This window comes from Vulpes vulpes, chromosome 10 (genome assembly GCF_048418805.1).
Source record: "Vulpes vulpes isolate BD-2025 chromosome 10, VulVul3, whole genome shotgun sequence".
NCBI lineage: Eukaryota > Metazoa > Chordata > Mammalia > Carnivora > Canidae > Vulpes > Vulpes vulpes.
Window position 1 is genome coordinate 62650663 of NC_132789.1, and position 25575 is coordinate 62676237.

At 36.8% G+C, this 25575-nt stretch overlaps 1 protein-coding gene across 4 annotated transcripts in view; it reads left to right on the forward strand.

The window, feature by feature from the left end:
- The window catches only part of TMTC2 (transmembrane O-mannosyltransferase targeting cadherins 2), a 394840-nt gene that overhangs the window by 302388 nt on the left and 66877 nt on the right, over positions 1–25575 (forward strand). For all 4 annotated transcript variants that reach the window (XM_072724508.1, XM_072724507.1, XM_025992193.2 and 1 more), the window contains one exon: positions 18297–18411. In XM_072724508.1, the coding sequence (XP_072580609.1) occupies positions 18297–18411 (115 nt within the window). The remainder of the gene's footprint in view (positions 1–18296; positions 18412–25575) is intronic.

Genomic DNA, 25575 nt, shown 5'->3' on the forward strand with positions numbered 1-25575 from the left:
TAGGACTTCAGAGAGGAGAGGCATTTTCACAGCTGTTTCTTTCAAGTCCAGTGTGAAGGGTAAATAAGGTCTCATCAGAAAAGCATCTTGCTCTTTGCCTGATGCAAGGTATGGAACCAGAGTATTAGCCCTCTTTTATTTGTAAATGATAATGTATTTTTCATTGACCATATCATTTTGAAGTTTTAGAGGTTTACATTTTGACCACAAAATCTTGCTTTGTAGAAAAGAAAAATGTATCCGGGCCTCTAGATACCCGAGATTGGGGTCAAGGATAAACTGTAAATGGTATAAAAGAAAATGAACTTTCTCATTCAGTTTAGTCTTGGCCTTAATCAGTCCAGAATAAACTTAAATAACAGCTCTGTCACACTCCACTCTGTCATTAGTAGTGAGTCATGTGTTAAACGAGGTGAAGTATATGGCTGGTTGATGTTGGGTAAGATGTACTTATTTCTACCAGATTTGTAGTTGGCATGGCTTTCAAGGAACCAAAAAGCACTTAATTTTACTGATCCTTTGGGGGAAAAATGATTTTTTAACCATTCTTGGCTTTGATGTGTTATCATCAAGTAGTCAACTGAAGGATAGATGGTAGTTAAATCTTGAGGAAATAAAGCTAATATCCTTCTTCTTAAAGATAATTCTTTCTTCCATCTTACAACTGGAAAACTAAATTCAGTGACAGGCTGTGAATGTGGAAAAATGGAAAAAGTAAGACAGAGGATACACGTTACCCACCACAGGTCCGTTTGTTTATTTACATTTTGCGTGTATGTTTATAATCCTAGGGTCAGGATGCTTTATCTTTCCAGCATAATGCAGCCTATAATTTCACACAGGTTATTGCATAACTACTCCGGATTTTGTTTCACGATGCAGTTATTGCCATGTTAAGTTGGCAGTCAACTAATTTAAGTTTGCTGCAGAATCTATTTTATTTTTACAAGATTTCTCATATGAAGTATTTTAAATGAGATTTTCTCATGCATGCTATTTTGGGCACCCCTACTGTGCATTAAAGTAGGCCCATGATTATTTTTCTGAGTGCTAAAGAACCTCTTCTTATTGAATCTTTTGAAGTAGAATTTTTTCCCCATCTTGCCTTCTGCGCTTCCTTTACCTCAAACTAATTCTACTTAATACATCTTCTAATCTTGTTCCTATAATTTTATTATATGCTTTAGGTTTTTCACAGTCTATTCCTTTACATTTCATTATTGCTTCATTTGAATTGCAATGGGAAAAAATCACGTGTTCATTTTTAGAGTTTGCCTCTTTATTATTCTCATTTATCTGTCTTTACCCACTCTGTTTTATTTATGTTTTTTTTTTTAATATTACATCATCCTCCTGATTTTTTTCCCATAGACAGAAATTTTTGGATATAGTTTTAACAGAAAGTGCAACAAATTCTGTATTGTATAGGTTATTTGAAAAATAGTGATAGCACACCCTCTGTAAATGTATGTGGCAAAACAGATTCTTCTTAGCACTCCTGGATTATTTTAAAGTTTTTAGCACACATACACTACTAGAAGTACACGTGTCTTCTATGGGAGGAATGACTATATAATTCCCTGTAATTTTATGAAACATTTTCAATATTTATTCCCACTCTGGAATGGAAAATAAGAAAGACTCTAGATGATGTATCAAAAAGTAGTAGTTAAGGGAAAATAATCTACAAATGGACAGGAAGCCCAGAACTAACTGCTTGGTGCTCATGTTATAAAAAATATACATTTAATTTGGGGAAATCTACTTAAAATGACTGAATTTTAGAACTGAAAAGTTCTTTTAAATGGTCTCATAGAATCCCTCTGATGTACAAGTAAGTCGACCAAAGCCTAGAGAATGCAGCAATTGGCTTGCCCTAGTTAGTTGAAAGTAACTAACCTTTGGGTCCCTTGATAACTGCTATTGCCTTTTCTTCTCTAATATATGTTCCATTTCTCTCACAACATGAGGAGATACACAAACAGATACATAGGTAGGAAAGTAAATAGATACTTTTGATTAGTAGGTCCTTTCCAAATGCATATAAATCATAACTCAGCTTAAAATGTTTAGGGAAGGATTTTTATTCATTTTAATGTGTGTAAGATGTGTCTGATGGTGCAAGGTACTGTTCTGTTTTCAGAAAGTGAGTAGTGCTTATGTACAAAATAAATAGGGTGATGTCATTTTTTGAAGGTGGGGTGATGGGAGATGGGGTGCTTCTTGACAACAGATAGTCAAGGAGAACATTTGTGAAGAGGTGATATTTGGAATCTGTAAGTGTGATTTGCATTTTTGCACTATCAATGTCTAGCATATTGCCCTACTCACGATAATGTGCAACAAATGTTGGTTAAGTTCAGTTAGAGATGTTTTCCATTTTAGAATTGAATGTAGGTTCCAAAATAGACCAAAAAGTTGTTCCATTAGCATTTTTATTACTTCTTGTCCAAGAAAGTACGTATTATGATTCCTATCAGTTCTCCGTCAACTTACTGGTGATGGATATTCTTAGGGTATTTATACCCACAGATTGAATGAATAATAATACTTCCTCAGCTTAAAAACAAATGTTTAAATAAAATATAGATGTTGTGTCTTTTTTTCAATACTTTTGCAAATGCCCATGAAAATACCAGCATGAGTGAGTTTTGTTCTACTGGAAATTCATTCTCCTGGGTGTTTATGTGCTTTTAATTTACTTGTTAATGATACAAGTGACTTAGAAAATATCGTCCATTTGGGATGAGACAGGGAATTATAGACTCTATATTAGCTGCAATGACCATTAGAAGGCAGTGTTTAAAAGTACTGTCAGTTATTTGTATATTTAATCCACTAGATTTGTGTTTTGGAGGAAGGGATGCATGGCAGATTGTCTTTTTTTTCTTCAGGTTGGCTTGCAACAAAGAAAGAGGATAGGTTTATAAAACTCATTCAATAAGCTTGTTAAACATAGGGCTTTCTAGTGCCTGTAATCTCTGGGTTTAAGATTCCTTATCCATAAAGTGTGAGAGTTGATGTGGCCTTTTAAAATGTTTTTCAGTACGAAGATTTCATGTTGTTGCTAATATATTCTCAAATTTCTCATTGATCTTTCATCAAAAAATTTAAAGAATGTGTGGAAAGCAGGTTTCAGACTATGGTATCAGTAGTAGTATAATGTTATATTCATATGTCATCAAGCTTATAGTGTATCCCATGTCCTTATAAAACAAATCATGTGAAGTTTTTATAGAATTTAGTTTATAAATGTCAAAGATGAGGATTTGGTGCCTTGATATGTCATGTCGGCCTGTAAATCAAGGGATTCTTCATGGATTTCCTATGGCTCCAATGGAAACTATATTTTAATGAGTAGTAGGAGTCACCAGAAAAAATTATAGATACAAGGGGATATGTTGGAGAACAATAAAACAGAAAGTGCTGGATGCAGGAGGCACAACATATGTCTGGAGGATAGTTCAAGGACAGAACTAGGACCATAGCTAGAAACTCAGAAGGTACATCCTAGCTCCATAGAAGGAGGAAAATGCAACTTATGAGAGCCATCAGCTTATGAAATAAATGCCCTTTGAAGGTCTTTCAACTGTGGGTTTATAAGAATATTAGAAAGAATTCAAGCATTGGGAATGGAAGAGGGCTGATCCAGACAACCATGAAATCACTTCTAATACAGAGGAGCAGTCATTTGGTCCTACTTCCTCTTGAACCCATAGAGAAGTATAGAATTTTTAAAATTGTGATTATCTGGATTATTATTTGGCTCTACTTAACAATTTTAGAATCCTGAAAATATCATACTACATTTATCCTGATCTTTATTGATCATTATGTAACTCCTGTGAGGTAGGAATAGATCTCAACTCCATTTGACTGAAATAATGGAAGTTCCATTTGACTGAAATAATGGAAGTTCAGAATTTCCAAATGACTCCCTGGATCAGAAATTTTTAATATACATAGTGGGAAAAGAACTCGAAGAGTCCAGCTCTTTCAACTTCTAAGTCCAGAACTTTCTATTATGAATATTTTAGTCTGTTTTTCTTCAGCATGCTCTTAAATTTCATTTCAAAAAGTAATTCCTGGGGGTGCCTGGTTGGCATAGTCAGTTAAGCAAGCACCCGACTCTTGGTTTCAGCTCAGGTCATGATGCCAAGGTCATGAGATGAAGCCTGGTATCAGGCCCCACACTCAGCACAGAGTCTGCTTGAGATTCTCTCCACTTCTCCCTCTGCCTCTCCCACTCATGCTCTCTCTCTCTCAAATAAATAATAAAAACTTTAAAAAAAAAAGGTCAGGGAGAAAATTAAAATGTTATATTTGATATTTTGTCAAGGAACACTAAAAACAGAAGTTGAAAATATGTGATAGGATGAATTGGTAAGAGGTCCGTAGTTATTTTTTCTTATCATAATAAAAGCTAGTCAGTAGATGGAAGTGAACTGAGGTTGATTGTATCAGAACATTTTGTTTTAATCATGTCATAAACTCCTCAAGAGTAATTAAAAAAATAAATCATGAACTAAACAATGTTATTTCCCTGATTCAAAGTGAAAATACATTTTTGGCGAGTTTTTGCAAAAATTACATTGAGATACGATTATGTTTAATGCTTAAGACCAAAATATTTTATTAAAATATCAGTATTTGTGTCCCTTTATTGCTCCAAGGACAGCACAGACAGTTCACAGATGTATAATTAGAATATATTTCTTTTATTTAGAATATATTTCTAAATGTCATTTCATTTCTTACCTAAACTATTTCATTTCTTAACTACAATTTTTTTGTATTAAATTTAGCAATTTTAAATTTTGCTATTTCTACAATGCATATAATAGGTTATTATTATTTAATCTTCACACCTGTGTGTATTTTATGTGAGATATTTTCAAAAGCCTTTTAGAATTAAAACTTGATCATGAATAAAATGGGAAAACCAGGAAAGGGTTTTTCTAAGCTAATAAATAAAAAGTAAAGGAAAAATTAAAGGATTAATGTATTTCCAAAAGAAATACAGTTAAAGAACAGTTAAGTGTTAGGAAATAATTTCCATAAAATCACAAAATAAAACATCAGTGTACCTAAGACATGAGAAGTTGTAAAACTACAAGGAAAACAGAATATGAAGACCAATGGACATGAACAAATAATTCCCCAAAGAGGAAATATAACAAAATTTAAAAGATAGGTAAATAGAGAATTTCATTAGAAATAAAGAAATTAACATTCAAATAACAATATATTCCCTGAAGTTACTCTAGCATTTATTCTCAGTAATTCTCTTGAAAATGTATGTTAAGAAAATATTTTTTTCTCTTTAAGATTATCCACAAAAGGTAATAATTGGAGCACAGCCTTGCTATTTAATGTTAGAGGCAAAAATAGAAAAAAAACCTCTACATGCGCTGGAAAAAGGGAAATGATTAAATAAATTACTGTTATTTCCATTTGATGAAATATTTAACATCCTAAGTTAAATTTCTAAAGAACATATAATAACAGAGACAACTGCCTATGTTATTGTACATGAAGGGTGATTAAATTTTACAAAATACATCATTAGTAAAGCAAGCAAGGGGCACCTGGGTGACTCAGTTTAGTGTCTAATTCTTGATTTCAGTTCAGGTCATGATCTCAGAGTTGTGACATTGAGCCCCATGTCAGCCTCTGTGCTGGGTGTGGAACCTGCTTGAGATGCTCTCTCTCCCTCTGCCCCCCCCCCCCCATACACACATGCATGCTCTTGAAAAAAAGAAAAGAAAAGAAAACCAAACAATGTTAATAATAGATGTTTTAGCTTTTTTGGACTCTTCTAGCCTTTTTGTTTTTTTTTTTTTACGGGCTTAATTTCTAATATTTTCTTTGATGAGTACATTATAAAGGAATATATACTTGATAAAATGTGAAAATGTCTTAAACTATCGTTCAGATAGTTTGTAGAAAGGATAGCAGAAAAATTAAACAAATAATTATCCTAAAATTATTTAACTGAACTCAACATGTAATATGTAAAAATTAAATAAGAAAGGAATAAAAAGAATTCTCTATTAAATACCGTATTCCATGATGAACTCATCAAATGTAACAATATCACAAGCATTTACATAGGACTTTTGTGTCCTGAGCAGTTCTCATGGAATTTTCATTTAATCCCCACAAAAGCCAAGTCGGGAGGTTACCTGATGGTCTCCATTTCACAGATGAGGAAAGTGCAGTCAGCTAGCTATAAGGTAAATTACCCAAGGTTTCAGTGCCAGTTAATAGTAGAGGCAGCACTTGACCCAGGGCCCTCCTGACTACTACACTATACTGTGTCTTATTCAACAGAAGAGATCAACAAGAGTGTTTTCCATCCGTACATGGATGGGAGGTTTAATGATACATAAGATGACGTATCAAATACACTGAAAGTTGGGAATCGTTCTCCTTTTTTTTTTTTTTAATTACCATCAACTTAGGTGTTAGGATTTTGACATACGGATTTGGGGAGAGCACAAACATTCAGACCATACCACCCACCGTGTTTTATCATAACTCTAAAAAGAAATACTATTGATACTCTTATTATAAAATATACGAGGATTATAAGATATTTCACAATATTAGGATGACTAAGTCAAGTAATATGGTATGACCTGACTCCAGAGTTTTGCGAATTTACGTGAAAAAGTTTTTTGGTGTCCTGCTGGGCACATCTGTGCTCATTAATGCTACTGCCGTTATTGAAGCTCAGTGTTCAACAGTTACGTCTCTGCACCAACGCCGGGTGCTTTTACATACCTTGTGTCGTTTCCCTAATCCAACACTGTGCAGAAATAATATTGCCCCTATTTTGCAGATATGGGATTTAAGGTATCAAGAGCGTATGTGACAATATTGAAGGCCCAGCAAGTTGGCAGAGGAAGGATTTGAACCTCCTTTGACTCTTAAGCCCGTGATGTGTTGATGGTTTGTCTTGTACTTTTAAAGATACAGTCTTACTCAGTGTAGGCCTGGTGGGTCCCCAGTGGTGGCAAAGACCCAGAATGTGGAGGCTTGGGAGGACTGCTGGTGGAGAAACCCATGGAGCTCTCATAATCGAGTACTTACCAGGCTCAGGAAGGAAGGGCAGCTTGACATCAAGACAAAGAGAGCCCTAATGGTACAGAGGGAGGGAAGGAGCTCATGGAAAGAGGAGTGAAAAGAACCACGAGGACACAGGGCACCAGACCTCAGCCCGCCCAAGGCACTGACATTGTCTCACTTACTCCTTACGATCCACAGCAAGGCTATCCCTGTTTGCGAAGTGAAGAAACTGTGGCTCAGAATCAGAGTCATGATTCCTGCACTTGCCACAGTGCCTCGCACAAAGAAGACAGCCCATCAGTATTTTGGCAATAAAAGAATGACTACAGAAGGATGGACTGACCTTTAGTTAGTTTTACTCCTTCCTTTTCTCATCTCTGCTTCTGGTGGATGGGACAAGGTGGCTCTCCGGGGTCTCTTTTATCAGGACACTGATCCCATTCATGGGGGCTCCAGGATTTCAAAACATGAACTGGGGGTGAGGGGAAGGGAGGGGGCACAAACATTCAAACTATAGCGACAATTTACATATACACATTTTTTTAAAGATTTTATTTATTTGAGAGAGAGAGAGAGCACACAAGCATGAGCAGGGGGAACAGCAGAGGGAGAGGGAGAAGCAGGGAGCTTCTCAACCAAGTCTCCCAATCAAGCAGGGAGCCTAACTCGGGGCTCCATCTCAAGACCCTGGGATCATGGTCTGAGCCAAAAGCAGACACTTAACTGACAACCACCTACATTGAATCTGCCTTTGTACTGGACTCAAGAAGCCACAAAAGCAAGAGGATAAGAACTGAGGTAAGCTTTAGATTACAGAGTAAAGAGTACAGTGGATTTTGGCAGGAGGCTCTCCCGGCCCCTCTGTTGATTATTCCTTGAGCATGGTCTACCTCTTGCTAGCCTCTCTGTTCCTCAGTTTCTTAATCTGGAGATGATTGTTACTACCTCAGGTTGCAAGGACTCTTACAATTTTATAAAATAACTCGCATGTCCTGTGTGCTCAGTAAGTTGTCACAACGGCCATTTTTTATTCTTAAAATGTTAAGAGAGGCTGTAAGAATTATCTTGGAGGAGGAACAAATCCTATAGAAAAAGTTTTGAATAAAGCATATGAAAAAGAGACAGAAATGAGGGGAAGAAGAGACAATAAAAATCTAGGTATTAAGAAAAAGAGGAATCTGTATCCATCAACATGCAGACAGAGAATGGAAAAGGAATAATGGTTTGCAAGAAGAATGAGTATTATAAGTAACAAGTAATTGGGAACAGGGGGTGGGGAAAAGGGAGAAGGGAGGGAAAGCGAGGAAGGCAGAGAGGGGAAAAAAGGAGATCCTGTTTTTCCAGTCTTAGCTATTTCGATTTAGCAATTGAATACACTTTGAGATTCTTGTTTATGTTTTCCCCTCCACTTAATTGAAAACAATTGTTCCCAGAAGTTCGCTACCCTGTCATTAGCTCTTGTGTGCCTCAGTGACAGATCCGTAAATGAATCCCTCAGAAGAGCCCAAGGACCTGGTGTTGGAGGGTGATGGGAAGAGCTCTTCTGAGGCAGAGGGTGGGAGCATGGGCTCTTGGTTCCCCTTGGCACCCTGAGTGAGTCCCCAGGCACTCCCTTACTTGCCCTGTGTCTGGGCCCGCATGCCTACTCAGCTCTTTCCTTCCGCCCTTGTTTAGGGACTGACGCTACTCATCCCTGTGTCTCTGATGAGGTCCCATTCCTCATCTAGTTACATCTTGCCCTTCATCTTTCAAGACTCTTCAGATGGTTGAAGCCTCGCATGAGCTGGTTTTCCTTTATACAGTGCACATGATCTCTATTAAATCTGTAGGCTACTGACACCTTTAGTGGTTAAGCTGCTCCTCCCTCCCTTCCCCTTCCCCACACTCCTCCTTTCCCTTCTTTGTCTTTACTTCCTCCGCAGTACCCCCCCCCCCTTGACCTCCTTGCCTCTCTCTATTTCCCACCTGCCATCTGACAGTCTTCATAACTCCCTCAATGGTTTTCTGGCATCTCATAACCCTTCTGGAAAGAGTCAGGGGAGAAATAAATGCAATAAAGCATCCCTAGCCTTCCTGACCTCCTCTGCGCTTGAGCACAAAGCCCTGGCCTGCATTCCTCTAATCTCCTTTGCGGTAGACACCTTCCTTGCAACCTGTCCAATTCAGAGCAGAATTTTGGTCTCATGTTCACATAGGGACAGATTCGGGTCTTCCCAGCCTCAAAGTGAGCAGTCTGGATTGCTCTCCTGGGCATCCTTTCCGTGTTCATCTGGCCCACCTGTTTTCTTGGCCGTAACTACTGCACGTTTATCACATTGGGTTTGTCTCAATAAACCAGAGCTGTTATTAAATCAGGCTGCCAAGAGCACAAAAACACAAAGCAACAAAACTAATAGAAGGGAACGGGAGAGAGGTTAGGGTTGGTTTTTTTGTTGTTGTTTTGAGAGAGAGAGAGAGAAGGCATGTTGGGAGCAGGGGTTGGGGGGCAGAGGGAGAAGGAGAGAGAGTCTCACGCAGACTCCACTCAGTGCCTGACTCTGGGCTGAATCTCATGACCCTAAGATCATGACCTGAGCTGAAATCAAGAGTCAGATGCTTAAAACCCTTTAACCAACTGAGCTGCTCAGGTGGAGAGAGAGAGGGGAGTGGGGGAATAACAGAGAGAGAGATAGATTGGTTTGATTGATTGATTGATTGATTGATTGAGAGATTGGTTTTAAAGAGTAAGAGCAGGGGTGCCTGGCTGGCTCCATCAGTAGAGTGTGTGACTCTTGATCTCAAGGTCATGAGTTCAAATCTCCTGTTGGGTGTAGAGATTACTTTAAAAAAAAAGAAGAAGAAAGAAAGAAAAACATACCTAAAAATGCAAGGGATTCTCAGAAAGACATCCAACAGGCCTCCCTTCAGAGAAGCAGAGGAGATGATTCCCCTCCATATTTTTAATCCTCCCAGGTCTAATAAACATACATTAACAACCTCTCTTTAGCAGTATCTCCTTGGGGCAGGTCGTCTAAATCCTGGTCATTGCGTAACCCCCTACCCTGTTTCATCAGGCATGCATTATTCACCTTCCTTAATAATATTAAAACATTTCCATTCCACCTTACCCCCCTGTCTTGTTGCCATCAGATGTCACCACAATCCCCCCACATATTCCCCACCATCCTCCAGGTTTTTCCTCCCTCTCCAGTCATCTGGATCTTTGAAAAAGTTTAGACCGTTGCTTCCGGTTATTGATATTCCTTTTCCTGCCCTGGCTACTGTTTTATCCCATAGCCACTTTGTGAAAATTCGAATGGTACTCTCACTTGTGCCCTCTACTCTATGTATATTCAATTTTAATTATAAGTTGAACAAAACCAAAGAAACATCTACCTCCATCCAGATATGATGTGCTTAGCCTGTAAGACCTTGCATCTCCTCAAACATATATCTTTTGTGGTTAAATCTTCTCTTTCCTCAACTAAGTTGGAACTGTTTTAAGGGTAAATGTTGCATTTATCTTCCCCCTCCTACACTGCAAGTATCACCACATCTTATGTGTATTAGGCACAATATACATTTCTTGGGCTGGATACGTTAATCTATAGTTTCTTCTTCTTTTCCTAAATTATTGAATTTATTCCAAAGCACAATGGGATATAATAGATTTCAGCCAAACTGTGTAGTTTGAACTGTTCTGGAATTCAGGTATCTTTGAAGTCGTGATTGATGTCTGGATTATTTGTCATATTCCAAGGGAAATGTAGAGATCTAAAACCAGGGCTGCCATGTTGCTTTTATTTAGGAGGCACAGTTCACAGAGACCTCACCATAAAGGGCAACCTTGGAAATTTTGTAATACCCAGCATGTTGTGGCCATTTACTGCAGCCCTGCCTAAAATTACTCTAAGGTGAGAGGATATGAATAGACAAGTGCCTGGTAACCTATGCTGGCTAGATGCTAGCTTGCTTTTGCAGATGAAGAAGGTAGCCACGTGGGGATATAGGTAATTCAGTCCTGTTATTGAATGTGTATGTATTAAACCCCCACAGTGTGCTAAGAAGTAAGAGAGTGAGCCACTGTGGTATCTGGGAGAAGAGCACTCCAGGTGGAGGGAACGACAAACACTCTGAAGCAGGGGGCTTTGTTTCTCCAATGTGTTAGACAAGAGCAATAGGCCCATATACATTGAATAAGTGACCAAGAGGGAGAGTAGTAGGAGACCGAGAAGATGAGGGTCAGAGAATGAGGTAAGAGGTTAGGGGGAGGAACTCCCTGCTGACTACATCAGGCTGTGTAGTCCAGTATAAGAATTCGCTTTCCCTAAGTCAGCTGTAGCATGATGGGCTCTGAGTCCCTTTTTAATAGGATCATTCTGACTGCTGTGTTGAGAATACCTTGTAGGGTCAAGGGCAGAAGTACGGAAACTGGCTGGGAGGTTATTGCTACAATCCAGAGTGACATGATGGCTTGAGACAAGGTGGTAGCCAAAGACAATTCTGGATCTATTTAGGTGATCTGATGTCTTCTGCCAAAGAGAATTATTTTAATGCAAATGTTAAGTTCTAGTTATTTTACAAGTAAGATTTTCATTTGTCTTTGAACACTTTTTTAAAGCTACATATGAATGATTTTTCCCAAAGAGAATTGTATCATCATGACACCTATTACAGATTGTGTTAGCTCCTTAATTTAGTTGCATTGATCAGAATAGTGAATTTTTCATATATTTTAGTAAGAAATGCCAATCCCAACTAATCTGGGGAGTTTATATGCAAAATTTTTACAAAGCAGTATTTGAACCTAGGCTTAAAGACAGCTTACATTCGTTATGGATTTCTATCTTTCAGGCTGTTTCTTAAAGCCAGGAATTAATGAAGGATTGATTTGCACCAGCTTGTCATATTGAAATGTTGGTAAAAATCTGCCACATAGTTAAATGGTTCAGTTAGAGAATTGTCAGGAGAAGAATTGGTATAACTATAATACAGAAGCACTAACTTTAGAATTGTCAACTGGTTTTTTTCCCTCTTCCTTTTTTGGGAAGGGGAGACTTAACATTCTTTGTGTCTAGACCTCTAGAGAATGCTTTCTCTTTAAATATCCTTCTCTGTGTTTCTCTACTCAGATTACTTTTTTTCCCCTTTGTAATTTCTCATCTTGTTTTTGCCTTTGTTCTCCCTTTGATTGAAGACAATTAAATAAGATGATGATAATTAACTTGGGTAAGACAAATTATAAACCAAACAAATAATGAGAAAGTGTGGTAGCACAAGATATACACGAGAGCAAAATATATTTTACTTAAGATTTTCGTGGTTTCTTTATTTGAAATTCTGCTCAATTACCAAACACAAAGAATGTGTTTACTATATGCGAAAAGAAGTGATTTCTCATAACTCTTCTACGTATGAGAGATAAAATTCTTAAGTATCTTTAAGAGTTTGAAAGAGACAACTTCTGTTTACTGCCTATATCTTATTCATACAGATGTATCTTTCTATCTACACATCTATGTGTAACCCGATCATTAATCCATGTAATATAGGGAAGGGCATGCCACATGCAGTTGATTGACCAGAAAAGCTTAATCTAACTGGGAGCCAATCCCAGGCAGGGCATCCAGAATATGGTACAAAATAATAATCCTGTTGTTCCATCAGACACTATTCCCAGACTCTGGACAGTGAAGTAATAGTATCAGTAGGAACTTGTTAAAAATGCAAATCATGTTCATTCTTCCTTTGTTAAGTGAATTTGTCAGAGGAATGAATATACAGTGGGGACAAACAATCTCTTCAATAAATGGTGTTGGGAAAACTGGATAGCAGCATGCAAAGAATGAAACGGGACCATTTTCTTTCACCATACACAAAAATAAACTCAAAATGGATAGAGACCTAAATGTGAAACTGGAAACTATATAAATTCTAGAAAAGAACACAAGCAGTAATTTCTCTGACATCAGCCATAGCAACATTTTTCTAGATATGACTCCTGAGGCAAGGGAAATAAAAGCAAAAATAAACTATTGGGACTATATCAAAATAAAGGAAACAATCTAAAATACTTAAAGACAACTTACTGAATAGGGGAAGACATTAGCACATGACATATCTAATGAAGGGTTAGTGTCCAAAATATGTAAAGAGCTGCTACAGCTCAAAAGCCAATAAACAAAAAAATCCAATTAAAAAATGGACAAAAAACAGACATTTCTCCAAAGAAGACATCCAGGCAGCCCACAGATAAATGAAAAGATGTTCAACATCACTCATCATCAGGGAAATGCAAATCAAAACTACAATGAGATATCACTTCACACCTGTCAAAATGGCTGAAATCAACAACCCAAGAAACAACAGGTATTGACAAGAATGCAGAGAAAATGGAACGCTCCTACACTGTTGGTGGGAATGCAAACTGGTGCAGCCGCTGTGGAAAACAGTATGGAGGTTCCTCAAAAAGCTAAAAATAGAGCTACCATATGATACAGTAATTACCTTAGTTGGCATTTCCCCCAAAGAATTTAAGAATACGAATTCAAGAGGATGTATATGCCCCTGTGTTTATTGAAGCATTATCTACAATTGCCAAACTATGGAAGCAGCCCAGATGTCCATTGATAGATGAATGGATAAAGAGGTGGTGTCTATTTATAATGGAATATTATTCAGCCATAAATGAATAGAAGGAAATCTTCCTATTTGCCACAACATGTAGATGAATGGATAAAGAAGAGGTGGTGTCTATTTATAATGGAATATTATTCAGCCATAAATGAATAGAAGGAAATCTTCCTATTTGCCACAACATGGTTAGAGCTAGAGAGAATAATTCTAAGCCAAATGAGAGGACAAATACCATATGATTTCATTTACACGTGGAATTTAAGAAACAAAACAAATGAGCAAAAGAAAAAGACAAACCAAGAAAACAGAGTCTTAACATAGAGAACAAACTGATGATTACCAGAAGGGGGTGATGGTGTGGGGAGATGTGTGAAATAGGTGATGGGATTGAAGAGTACACTTATCTTATATTAAAAAAAAAAAAAAAAAGGCAAATCATGGGCTCTACCCCAAACTCCCTGAATCTGAAACTCTGGGGATGGGGCCTAGCTCTCTGTTCTATTGAATCTTCTAGGTGATTCTGATGTGTACTAAGGCTTATGAACCACTGAAAAATGTAACCTGTCACACCTTGCAGAATCAACCACTGTGGACATCCTCAAAGTGCCTGCCTTCCTGTCTGCTCCCCATACTGCCCTGGCCCCTCCTTGTAGTTTGCCCCCACCCGTCAAAGCCCAAGCAGCTGCTCCAACCCACTGAGCCTGAGCATCTGGCTCAGTCTTGGTGGGCTCTCTATAGATGTGTACATTCTTCAGGAAAAAGCAGCTGTGTCTCTTTTGTTAATATCAATCACTTCAGCCAACAGTGAGTCAAAGACAGTATATTAAACGATTCACTGCTCAGTAGTGATAAAGGTGAGAGGATTGATACCCACGTCCTGTCACATATGCTCTAAGCGGGATGGCCAGATTGAGACAATTCTGCTTTATACCCTTTTATTCCTGCCTCATGAATAATCCCATAAGTGCTCGGTTTAGATGATAAATTATATTGCAGTGAATTGAAATCATAAGTAATTCTAATACCGTTGGGAAGTGGCCAAAGAAAGATTCCCCGAGAAGCAAATGTTTTAGGGCTTACAAATAAATGGTATCCAGTGACAATAGGTAGGCACGAGGGACTGGTGTTTGGGATGGGACTAGAGAAACCTTAGAGCCTGAGAGTTCAGGATAAATAAGGATGTGAAATAGCAGGTTACATTAAGGGAAGATGAAGTGGTTCAAGAAGTCGGGAGCCAGTGTCTGGTGGGAACAAAAATAGATGAAGCTGGTGGCAGAGTGACTTAGGCAAAGTTTTCCAGAAGAAGTAAAGGCAAATTTTGTTCCTCATTGTTCCCCCAATAGTATATCAATATAGGCTCTTTGGATCATTATTAAGAAGAAACCTAGTACGTCTTTGTTTCCCTATTTATGTTGGCTCTCTGTATTTGAAATACTTATTGCTCCATTTTCCATCATTTCTGGACTATATTTCAAACAAACAATCATTATGTAACACAGCAGAATAATAACTCAATTTCAAGTTTGGTTCACATTTTCAAGTTCAGTTCAAAAAAAGATACCAAATGGTCTACACTGCATAATATTTTATGCCTTTATCATAGCAGAACAGTAATGCTGGAGTATTGAGATATATGGCCTGTCGAGAACAGAATGGGGAGAATTATGCAAATACCTAACTAATATGTTGTGATATTGTTTTTCTGAATGTTAATATGATGAATGAATTCTGTTGAAAATGATCATATGGCGATTTCTTTTCTGTTGCTGATTAGTAAAAATTACATGTTTCATGTGGTTTTGGAACCTTGCAAACTGTATGCAATCGTTTTGCATGACAAAGCTGTTTTAAAGAAAGCATAAATGTTTTAAAATCATGATAAAATTGTATATTTGATTTTATGCGACTAGTTAAGGTTGTTATCCTTTGTTGCTGCTGTTGAGCATTAAAGGTGTATTGGGTATTAACAAAGGCTTTGCCCTTGGGGTATTGCACATAAACTGATCTCTTATGCCATTGAGCATCATTATCTTCATCACATAAGCTTCTTGTCATGGTCCTGTTTCTATGTGGACAGTATAGATACCATGTCCCTCTTCTCTCTCTCTCTCTTTCTCTCTCTCTCTCTTTTTTTTTTTTTTTTACCAGAGCTAGTATAACTTCTTTACCCTCTATAGTCTAGAGTAATGAATTTTACTAAATAACCTTCATTATTCAGTTAATTGTTGCATTTTCCTAACTACTAATACAGAACGCATTTCAGAGTTAATAGCTGTCTGGAAAGGAAGAAGAACAATCGATAAACTCCTACATTATCCTTTGTTTAAATATCACATAAGTAATTAACATATTTATTAATGCATTTACTTAGGCAAACATTATTCTTTGAGGGCAGGTAGCAATTAATATTATGTTTTAATTTTGAAAACCTATAATTAGAATAATTAACTAAAGAATAGTCTAGTATCCTTTACTAAAATATATATGATGAGATATTAATTTCTCAGCATGCCATAGAGTATCTGATTCTAGTTTTACTGTTTTTAAACAACATATACGGGCAGCCCTGGTGGCGCAGCAGTTTAGTGCCGCCTGCAGCCCCGGGGTGTGATCCTGGAGACCCGGGATGGAGTCCCACATCGGGCTCCCTGCATGGAGCCTGCTTCTTCCTCTGCCTGTGTCTCTGCCTCTCTCTCTCTCTCTCTCTCTCTCTCTCTCTGAATAAATAAATATATAAATCTTAAAAAAAAAAAACAACAACACAGCATATACTTTCAGTTGAATCTCCTATCAGCATATTTATAGTTAGCATATACATGAATTTCGTAAGTAATGTTTTTCTATTTATAAACGTAAGTACAGTTGGCCCTTGAACAGCATGGGGGTGAGTGGCACTGATCCCAGCACCATTGAAAATCTGTGTATTATTTAAAAAAAAAAAAGAAAGAAAAAAGAAAATCTGTGTATTAACTTTTGACACCCCCCAGAACTACTGATAGCCTACCGTTGACTCAAAGCCTCACTGATGACATAGACCATTTACACATATTTTGTAAGTTATATGTATCACATACTGTATTCTTAAAGTAAGCTACAGAAAAAAGTTAAGATAATCATAAGGGAAAATACATTTATTGTACTGTACCATAATTATTTAAAAAATTGTAAAAACTATATATGAGTGGACCCATGCTGTTCAAACCTGTGTTGTCCAAAGGTCAAGTGTATTTACAAATCAGTGTTCTTAATAATTTTCTGATCTAACGATTATGTTTGAGACCTGAGAAAGGCACAGAATGTGAGTGATAAACTAGGAAAGTGTTGGACGATTTTTTATAGAAATAGCTAAGAAGTCTCTTAGTCCTGGTGTTAAAACTGTCACTTCATTTTAATAAGTCAGCTTATCTTTACTCACCATTTCTTACCAATTGAAGTTTAGATACAGGCAGAGTCTATGGCTTATCATAAATCCTTAAAACAGAAAATGCCCTCTTGTGTTTTAAGGACTGGTCCTTTTGGGTTAGAAGACAATTTGTAATATTTATTAGATAAGTGGTAAATCACGGGCTCTTTCAAACCAACACCATCAGGGAGGATTTACCATTTACCATTTTAAAATTTGTTTTTCCCTGTGCAGCTCAGGACTTGCAAATCATTTGTATGACTTTTTTTTTTTTCATATTGTTAAAATCTTGAACTTCCAGCAAACAGGAAACCCAAGACAAAAAGAAATAATAATTAGACCACAAGTCTACAAGACCAAAAGTTACATGAATGATTTCAGCATCTCTCTGTTATGCGTTGATTTGGTTTTCATTTGAATATGCATGTCAGATAGGGCTTAACATCATTATTTTTGCTGTTAATAAATCCCTAGCTGTATAAAACAAACAAAGAAATAGGCTGTTCGCTCTGTTTACCTATTTACAGCCTTAAAATTGGACCCAATTCTTTTTTTTTTTTTTTTGTCTTTTTGTATGTTTCTGGGATAGCACTGCATATCACTTCTTGAAGTATAGTTTCAAAGAGTAGTATGGCTCTATCTGCAACAATTCTAACCTTGCAAAGCAGACCTGAAAGTAACCTCAGAAATGTGAACTTGTTAATATTTATTCCATGTTTATTAGTCAGTCTAATTAAGCAAATGCTAAATGGAGCTTTGTATGTTCTTTCAATATTTTTAGTGCTGCTTAAATATATGAAATTAATACATCTCAGTACAGATAGCCTTGTTTTTAATGTGCTTCAGAGAGAAGCTATTTTAAATGACCAATAATGAAAATCAACTCAACCCTTAATTGTAATATATGTTTAATTGTATCTGCTTTATTTCTTGGTTCAATAGTCTATGCAGGATTTTTTTAAAGAAAAAAACAAAAACAAAACCAACTCTGTGAATATACCAGACAGATACATTGGGATATCCTGCAATGAAGGAAAAGGAAAAGGCATAAAAAATATGACCAAATAATGAGATGTAGACGTACAGCACACGTAAATCTTAGCTTCAAATCATGTTGGTCTCTGTGTTTTTCTCTGTAGTGACTTTGTTTCATAGGATTAAAGTAGTGGTTTCCAAGTTGAAGCTCACTTAGTTTTGTGCTCTGCAGGTCAGTTTCTCTTGGAAGAAGCTCGCCTTATAGAAGCCGCTGAGATGGCAAAAAAAGCAGCTGAGTTGGACAGCACAGAGTTTGATGTGGTCTTCAGTGCTGCCCACATGCTCAGGTGAGTTTTGCTACTTACCGTAGAAGACTGACATTGTGGCTTGGGGAAAGCAGTTAGGTAGACTAATTCCCCTGTCATACTGCTTTATTCCACATTCTTGAAGTGAATTATGCTGTTTTACCATGCTAAAATCAGCCAGGAGTATTTTATTCGTTATAGTTTATGTGCCCAGTATGTAGGGCATATAAGCATTCAGGACTCTGAAAATTATTGAAAATCATTTTCCTTTCCTTTCAGAATTGACTATAAAATGCAAAAAGGAAATTGCAAAATTAAAATTAATAACGATTTAAGTAAATGTCTAAAACAAAACAGGTTGACTAGTCAACTGCATCTCGGTATTTGTGTTTTATGTTAATTATATTGAATGTGGTATGTGAATGCATTTTATTATATTTGGTGGCAGAGAGGATTGATAGGTACAAATATACCTAAAGCCTATCAAAGTCTCGGGATAGCACTGTACTTAGCACTGTTGCTATGTATGGAAACTACATCTTTGTAGACCTTTTAGTACTTGTGTATTCAGAATGATATTATGACGGCTAACTATAATAATAGCAAAAACAATTAAAAGGTAGATCAACAATTTTTATTCTGAATATAAAAAGAAAGTTATTGCATCTATAAGTGATGTTTTAGGTTAAAGGAGAATGTTTCTAAGAAACTCAAATGATTTCTACAGTTTTTTTTAAAGCGTTATTTGTTGTGTTAGCCATATGTGTTCCCCTTCTCCCATACTCTTACCTGAATTTCATTCGATTAAATCTCCACCTAAATGCTTCATTAGCTGACATCCACACTGTGGGCTCTGTGCTTGGCTTTAGGAATAGGATTGTAATTATGTAGATTACTCTTACAAGGGAAGAAAAATGCCAGAAGAATTTCTTCACATTTGAACGGCCTTAACACATGGACTTTCAAGAAAAGTAGTTTTGTTTACTTTTCTCAGATCATTGTAGATTTTTATGCAGTTGTAACAAATAATACAGAGAGATCCCTTGTACCATTTATCCAGTTTCCCCAATGGTAATATATCGTAGAATGACAGAATATCAAAACCAGGGTTTTGATACTGATGCAATCCACTGGTCTTAACTGAGTTTCCCTAGTTTTGCTTGTACCCATGCTTGTGTGTGTGTGTGTGTGTGTGTGTGTGTGTGTGTGTGTGTATTCTCTGCTTTTTTTAATCACATATATGTAGGTTTGTGTATCCATCACCAGTCAGAGTACAGACTATTTCCAATACCACAAGCACCCCTTGTGTTGTCCTTTTATAACCTAATGGCTTCCTACCTAGCTGTTTACAAATTTCAAACAGGAAATTCAAAGCCTATTTGAGAGCAAAGTGCACTGTGAGGTTTCAGTTGAATACGCTCACTCCACATTTAACATTTCACATTCCTAAAGCTGGTATCTACAAAGAGAAATGAGCATTCAATCAACTACTGGCATATTTATAAAATAAACCATAGTCAATCTCAAGAACCTTCAATGCAAGGATAATTTTTCAAAGATCCTGCATTTGCCTGACAGGTGTAGGTGCTGTTTTAGGGAGAGGACTTTTTGTTCTTCGTGACTAAAACACTGTGCTTTAAGTCACAGTATACCATTTGCCAGGATGGAGATACACAGCTTTCTATAGGCTAACAACTCCTCTTAAACACAACAGGTACTTTCCTCAACAAGGCGTTTTGCTATATATTAAATCAGTATCTGAAATTCACTACCACTAGGAGAAAGTTACAAAAAAAGTCCTGGTTAAATAGGTCACTTCCAACTTTTCCTTAGCTACCATAGTGCTGGTAACCGGTGGAAAATTTCTATTATATATTAGTGATGTGGAACTCTTTAGGGTTTGTTTTTCAGAACCTTCTTTCTGGCTTTCTGCAGTCTACATTCCTCATTATTCTGCCATCAGCACTTTCCTAATCTTTTTTTTTAAAGTGTCTTTTTTTAATTTTTATTTTTATTATTTTTTAATAATAAATTTATTTTTTATTGGTGTTCAATTTGCTAACATACAGAATAACACCCAGTGCTCATCCCGTCAAGTGCCCCCCTCAGTGCCTGTCACCCATTCACTCCCACCCCCCGCCCTCCTCCCCTTCCACCACCCCTAGTTCATTTCCCAGAGTTAGGAGTCTGTATGTTCTGTCCCCCTTTCTGATATTTCCTACCCATTTCTTCTCCCTTCCCTTCTATTCCCTTTCACCTTTATTTATATTACCCAAATGAATGAGAACATACACTGTTTGTCCTTCTCCGGTTGACTCATTTCCTAATCTTGATTGCAATTATGACCACAGCAGCCCAGCTATGTCCTACTCCACTTGGTGGTGGCAGCCCCCATGAATGTTTTTCCTTAATTTTTCTGTTTTTCGACTTTATTAAATTCTTGTTATTTCTTGAGCACTTAACTGTGCAAGTTGTACACTAGCCTCTTTTCTTATTCGTCAAGAGCATTTAGGACTTTGCTGAAAGGAGTAAGAAGGTTACTGGTTTTTACCTTGAAAGCAACCTTATCAAAATCCTTAGCTCTCAAGATTTTGCTTATTTATTGTTACATGTGATTTCCTCTGGGGATGCCAAATTATTGTAAATTGACTTTGTTATTAATTCTTCCCTCAGAGCTCACTTCTTTTGTAAGATACTTAGGAGACAAAACTGGCAGTTTGGTGAGGTAAAGAGTATGAGGCAGGGTATGAGGGAAAGAATAGCTGTCTCCCTGGTTGTGTCTTGGTAAGCTGGATTATTGGCTACCCTCATATCCAAAATCAGCAATTGAGGGAATGTTAGAGTTCAAGAAATGATTTGGCTAATTCCTAGTGAAATGACTCATAGAATCTATCAAGGAAGAAAAACTCACTACAAATGCAAAAAAAAAAAAAAAAAAAGAAAGAAAAAAGAAAGAAAGAAAGAAAAAGGCTTTCCACCTTAAAACTACACTGGAAGAGACGAGGAGATCCTGGGGCTAGCCATCAAGGGACAAATCTGTATCGTGTCTGGACCTTCGAGAGGCTTGAAATTTGAGAAGTTTCTAACAGACCCATTTCAACTCTCAATAGTGAATAATGAATGATTTTTCTCTGTATAATCAGCACATAGAAAGCCTTGAAACACAGGGTTTCAAATGGACAGTTCAGATAAGAATGACAAATCAGATGTATCCAAGTAAAGAACCCTCATCAATGAGGTGAGACTTACATTAAAACCTAAGAGCCACTTGGAATATCTGTAATTCCTGTTATCAAGGTGATTCACAAGAATGCTGTGTGGTGTGGAAATATCAGTGCTGTTCACCAAATGTGCAGGCCTTCCACCTTCAATAAACATAGTAAGATTGTATTTTTCTGCCTTCTTTCAAGTTGAAGAACTTCATGGTTCTTATTTGGATTGTTGAATGTGTGTGAACATGATGTATGTCACTTTTGAGCCAGAGCTATATAAGAGTCTATGCTCTTTCCTTTTCTGACTTGGAAACTGTGAAAATAGATTCTGAAATGACCAGAGGGACAAACCTCCCTACTCATCTGCATTGAGTGAGTGAGAAATAAACCTTGTTTTCTCGACTCACTGAGACTTAGGATGTATTTAAATTACAACAGTGTACCCTAACATAGCCTGACTGACACAGAATACATCTGTGAAAATAAAATAGGGAGCTTGAAAGAGGAACAATATGACATTAGAAAAGATTACTAAGAGATTAACAGGATCTCTGAGTTTGTAACTGCAGCGGAGACAAGACATCATTGAAAGGCTGATAATTTAAATAGAAGTCGTAGATCTCTTCTCAGAATTTAATGGAAAGTACTAAAGACATCAAAATGACACCTGAAAGGATAAAAGATTGGAGGCTAGATTGAGAACATTATATAAGCACTCAATATTACATACGTGTTAGTATAATTATATATATAATATATAGATATGTATGTATGTGGTCTGTATATAGTATATGATATATAGTTTTATTTGTATATACATAAATACATAACTACATGCTATATATGTGTATATAATTATATTTAGGATTTATACATATATATAGTTTCTTTTGGTTTTGTATATGAGCATTAATATAAATAGGAAATTTCTGGAGGCAAGCATAGAACATGTAAGCAATTATCAACAAATAGAGGACATTTCCCAGCTAGGATGAAGGCCTTCAATCATCATATTGAAAGCAAAACTGCTGAAAATAGATTTGTTCTTAAACTTGTCTCCATGTGCAGGTTATACTTTTTTGTTGTCAACTAAAGAATACATCCTTGCCAGTTTAAGCAGAAACAGGATTTATGAAAGAGTATTCCATAGCGCACAAGCTCATTCTCGGGCTTGAGAGCACTCTACACCATCAGAAATAATAACCAACCATCTATCTAGTTTTCCCTGGGAGTGAGCAGATTTTATAGTCCCGAGCCCCACCACCATCACCATCACCCCCAAGGAACCAAGCCGAGCAAGCTCCAGCCGAGCAAGCTTTGGTGATTCTCTTGGACGCAGCTGCCTCTGGGCTAGGCTGGCTTCTGACTTCTCTTGAGGTTGCATCTGATTGGTGGAATGGGTGTCATGTCCTGGAATCTCAGCTACCAGAAAGTCGGAAGAAGTGAGAATTTCTGGCTTCTGCCTTCAGAAGGTGGGCTCCACATGGTGGCTAATTACCAAAAATATTTATAGAGAGGGTGATCACAGAGGTTGAATGGCCTCACATTACGGACATTAACTATATGTGTTGACATTTTTAGTAGTTCAGATAAAATGGGGAAAGTACTAGATAAGGGTACTATACTCCAGATGAGGGTATTCTAAGAAAGAAGACTGGTTATCATCAAAGGAAAATATCAGAGGCATTTAAAAATGCTAGAACTCCAGTCGAGTTATAACTATAGAGTTGTAAGAAGAACGTATTGAGTCAATTATTCTGTTAGCATTTTGTAGGAATGAGCCCATTCAGTGTTCTCCTAAAACTAGGTGATAGAGCAGAAAGATACTGGATCCCAGGAGAACTTCCAGAGGCACTCAAACTTTACCTGATTTGTAGCATTCCTGGGCTCTCAGAGAATCTTTTTTTTTTAATCCACTCACAGGGTAAGGGAAGAACAGAAGTAGCATCTATTTAAATATCTTCTGTCTGCCTCCTACTATATTTTGCATCTTGTATCTGTCACTCTCTCAGTTATAATCACACCTATGTGAGGTAGACAACAGTATTCCCATTTTATATATGAAGATACTGAGGCTTAAAGAAGAGGGTTTCCCACAGTTGGTAAAGCCAACTTGTCGGTTTCCCGACAAGTCCCAGGTGATACTTCTACTGTTGGTTCTAGGGCCACTCCTGCAAGCAAGTTCTACTTTTTGCCTCTCTTCTTTCCATCCCTCCCAACTCCTTCTCCCCACCCAAGCATCACAAATGGAACATGAGGAGTTATTCACTATGTATGGATATTATAATAATTGACATTGCCAATCAACATTTCCCCCCTTTTTTCATTTTCCCAGTATGTTTTGTTATGTAGTCTTTTTGGACGTAGGCTTAACCTGTCCTTAGCAGCCCTGAATGATTAGCCATGAAAAAATGAGCTCAGACTCTCATGGGGCATCAAGAAGTTTCTGACTCAGAGGAATCTTTTGTGAATTGTACCATCAGCCTAGTCTTTTCTACTGTGATTGCTACATTTCTGCTTTACCTGACCATCTTTTGTGTTTAGAACGGAGATGGATACCAGCAGATCATGAAGCTAGTTTTGATGTCTTGACAGATGTTCATTTAAGATGGCTTGATGGTCATCAACAGTATCTTCTAGGAGTTTCATTATACGGATCTTTTCTGCTTCATTGTTTTCATATATGTGTGACTCTGGTTTTGCTGTTTTAAGATTTTCCACACATTTTTATGTCCTCGATTATTTCAATTCTCCTTCTATTCTTACTATACACTTAGCAAATAAAATTAAAATTTAGTGCCGCTTTGAGTTACTTAAGCTACATTTCAGCTACTGTTTATTTTACTTTCATGATATAAGAACAGATAGCTTTCTAGTTAGAAGAAGAAGAAGCCTTGTAAGTTATCTTTGAGAATAACCACCAAGACTTTAATAAAAAATTATCTTTTGTATGAGTCAGTGGTTATTATCCATATTAAATAACTTTTAATGTAAAATTGACAATTCACAGCTGCTAATAATTGTAGAGTCTTCTAAATGCCAGTAGCGTTTTTATTTTTTATATTTTCAAGGAAGTAATTTTGAATTTAGCAACCTTTAATTTTATAATTCTCACAGGATACATACAAATGTCAGTAATTATAAATGATTCTCTTAATCAGATTCCCCTCAAACATTTCACAGAATATATTAAGTTATTTCACAATATCATTGGTTCCCAAATTTCCTTTATATATATATAAAGATATATATTTTTTCTCAGAAAATGGAATTTTATAAAAAGGCATTTTTCTCTTATGTCCATAAAATGATAGAATTCTTACAAGTATAGAAATGTATCATAAATTATACAGAATGTTCCTTAATTACAGCTCAATGTAACTTGGTACTGCCTCCCTCCCTAAAAAATGAGAGAGAACCAAAAAAAATAATATAGACAAATCAAATATATATATATATCTTTTAAGAATATTGGCCATAAAACTGTGTTCCAAAAGATACTTTTCTATTATAAAATAAGACCAGGGAGGGGAATTAGATATGTAAAATGCATATCTGTTAAAAAAAAAATATAGAAATCGGGACGCCTGGGTGGCTTAGCAGTTAAGCGCCTGCCTTCAACTCAGGACGTGATCCTGGAGTCCCGGGATTGAGTCCCATATCAGGCTTCCTGCATGGAGCCTGCTTCTCCCTCTCCCTGAATGTCTCTCTCTCTCTCTCTCTCAATAAATAAATAAAATCTTTTAAAAAATTTAAAAAACAGAAATATGTTTCACAGTCTCATGTGCAAAGTAGAGTTCTCTGGTAATCAAATAATGACATTTGTTTGTGATTTTCATTCTGTTTTGCATTCTGAACACACCTTTTCACTGATTGCTTAAAAACTGTATGTAAAGACTTTTAAAAGATAGCACAATTCAGTGATTTCTTGGGAGTTCAAGGTTTATGTCATAGTCCAGTTTACAAATACCATCTAGGCTCTTTTTACTTCTCA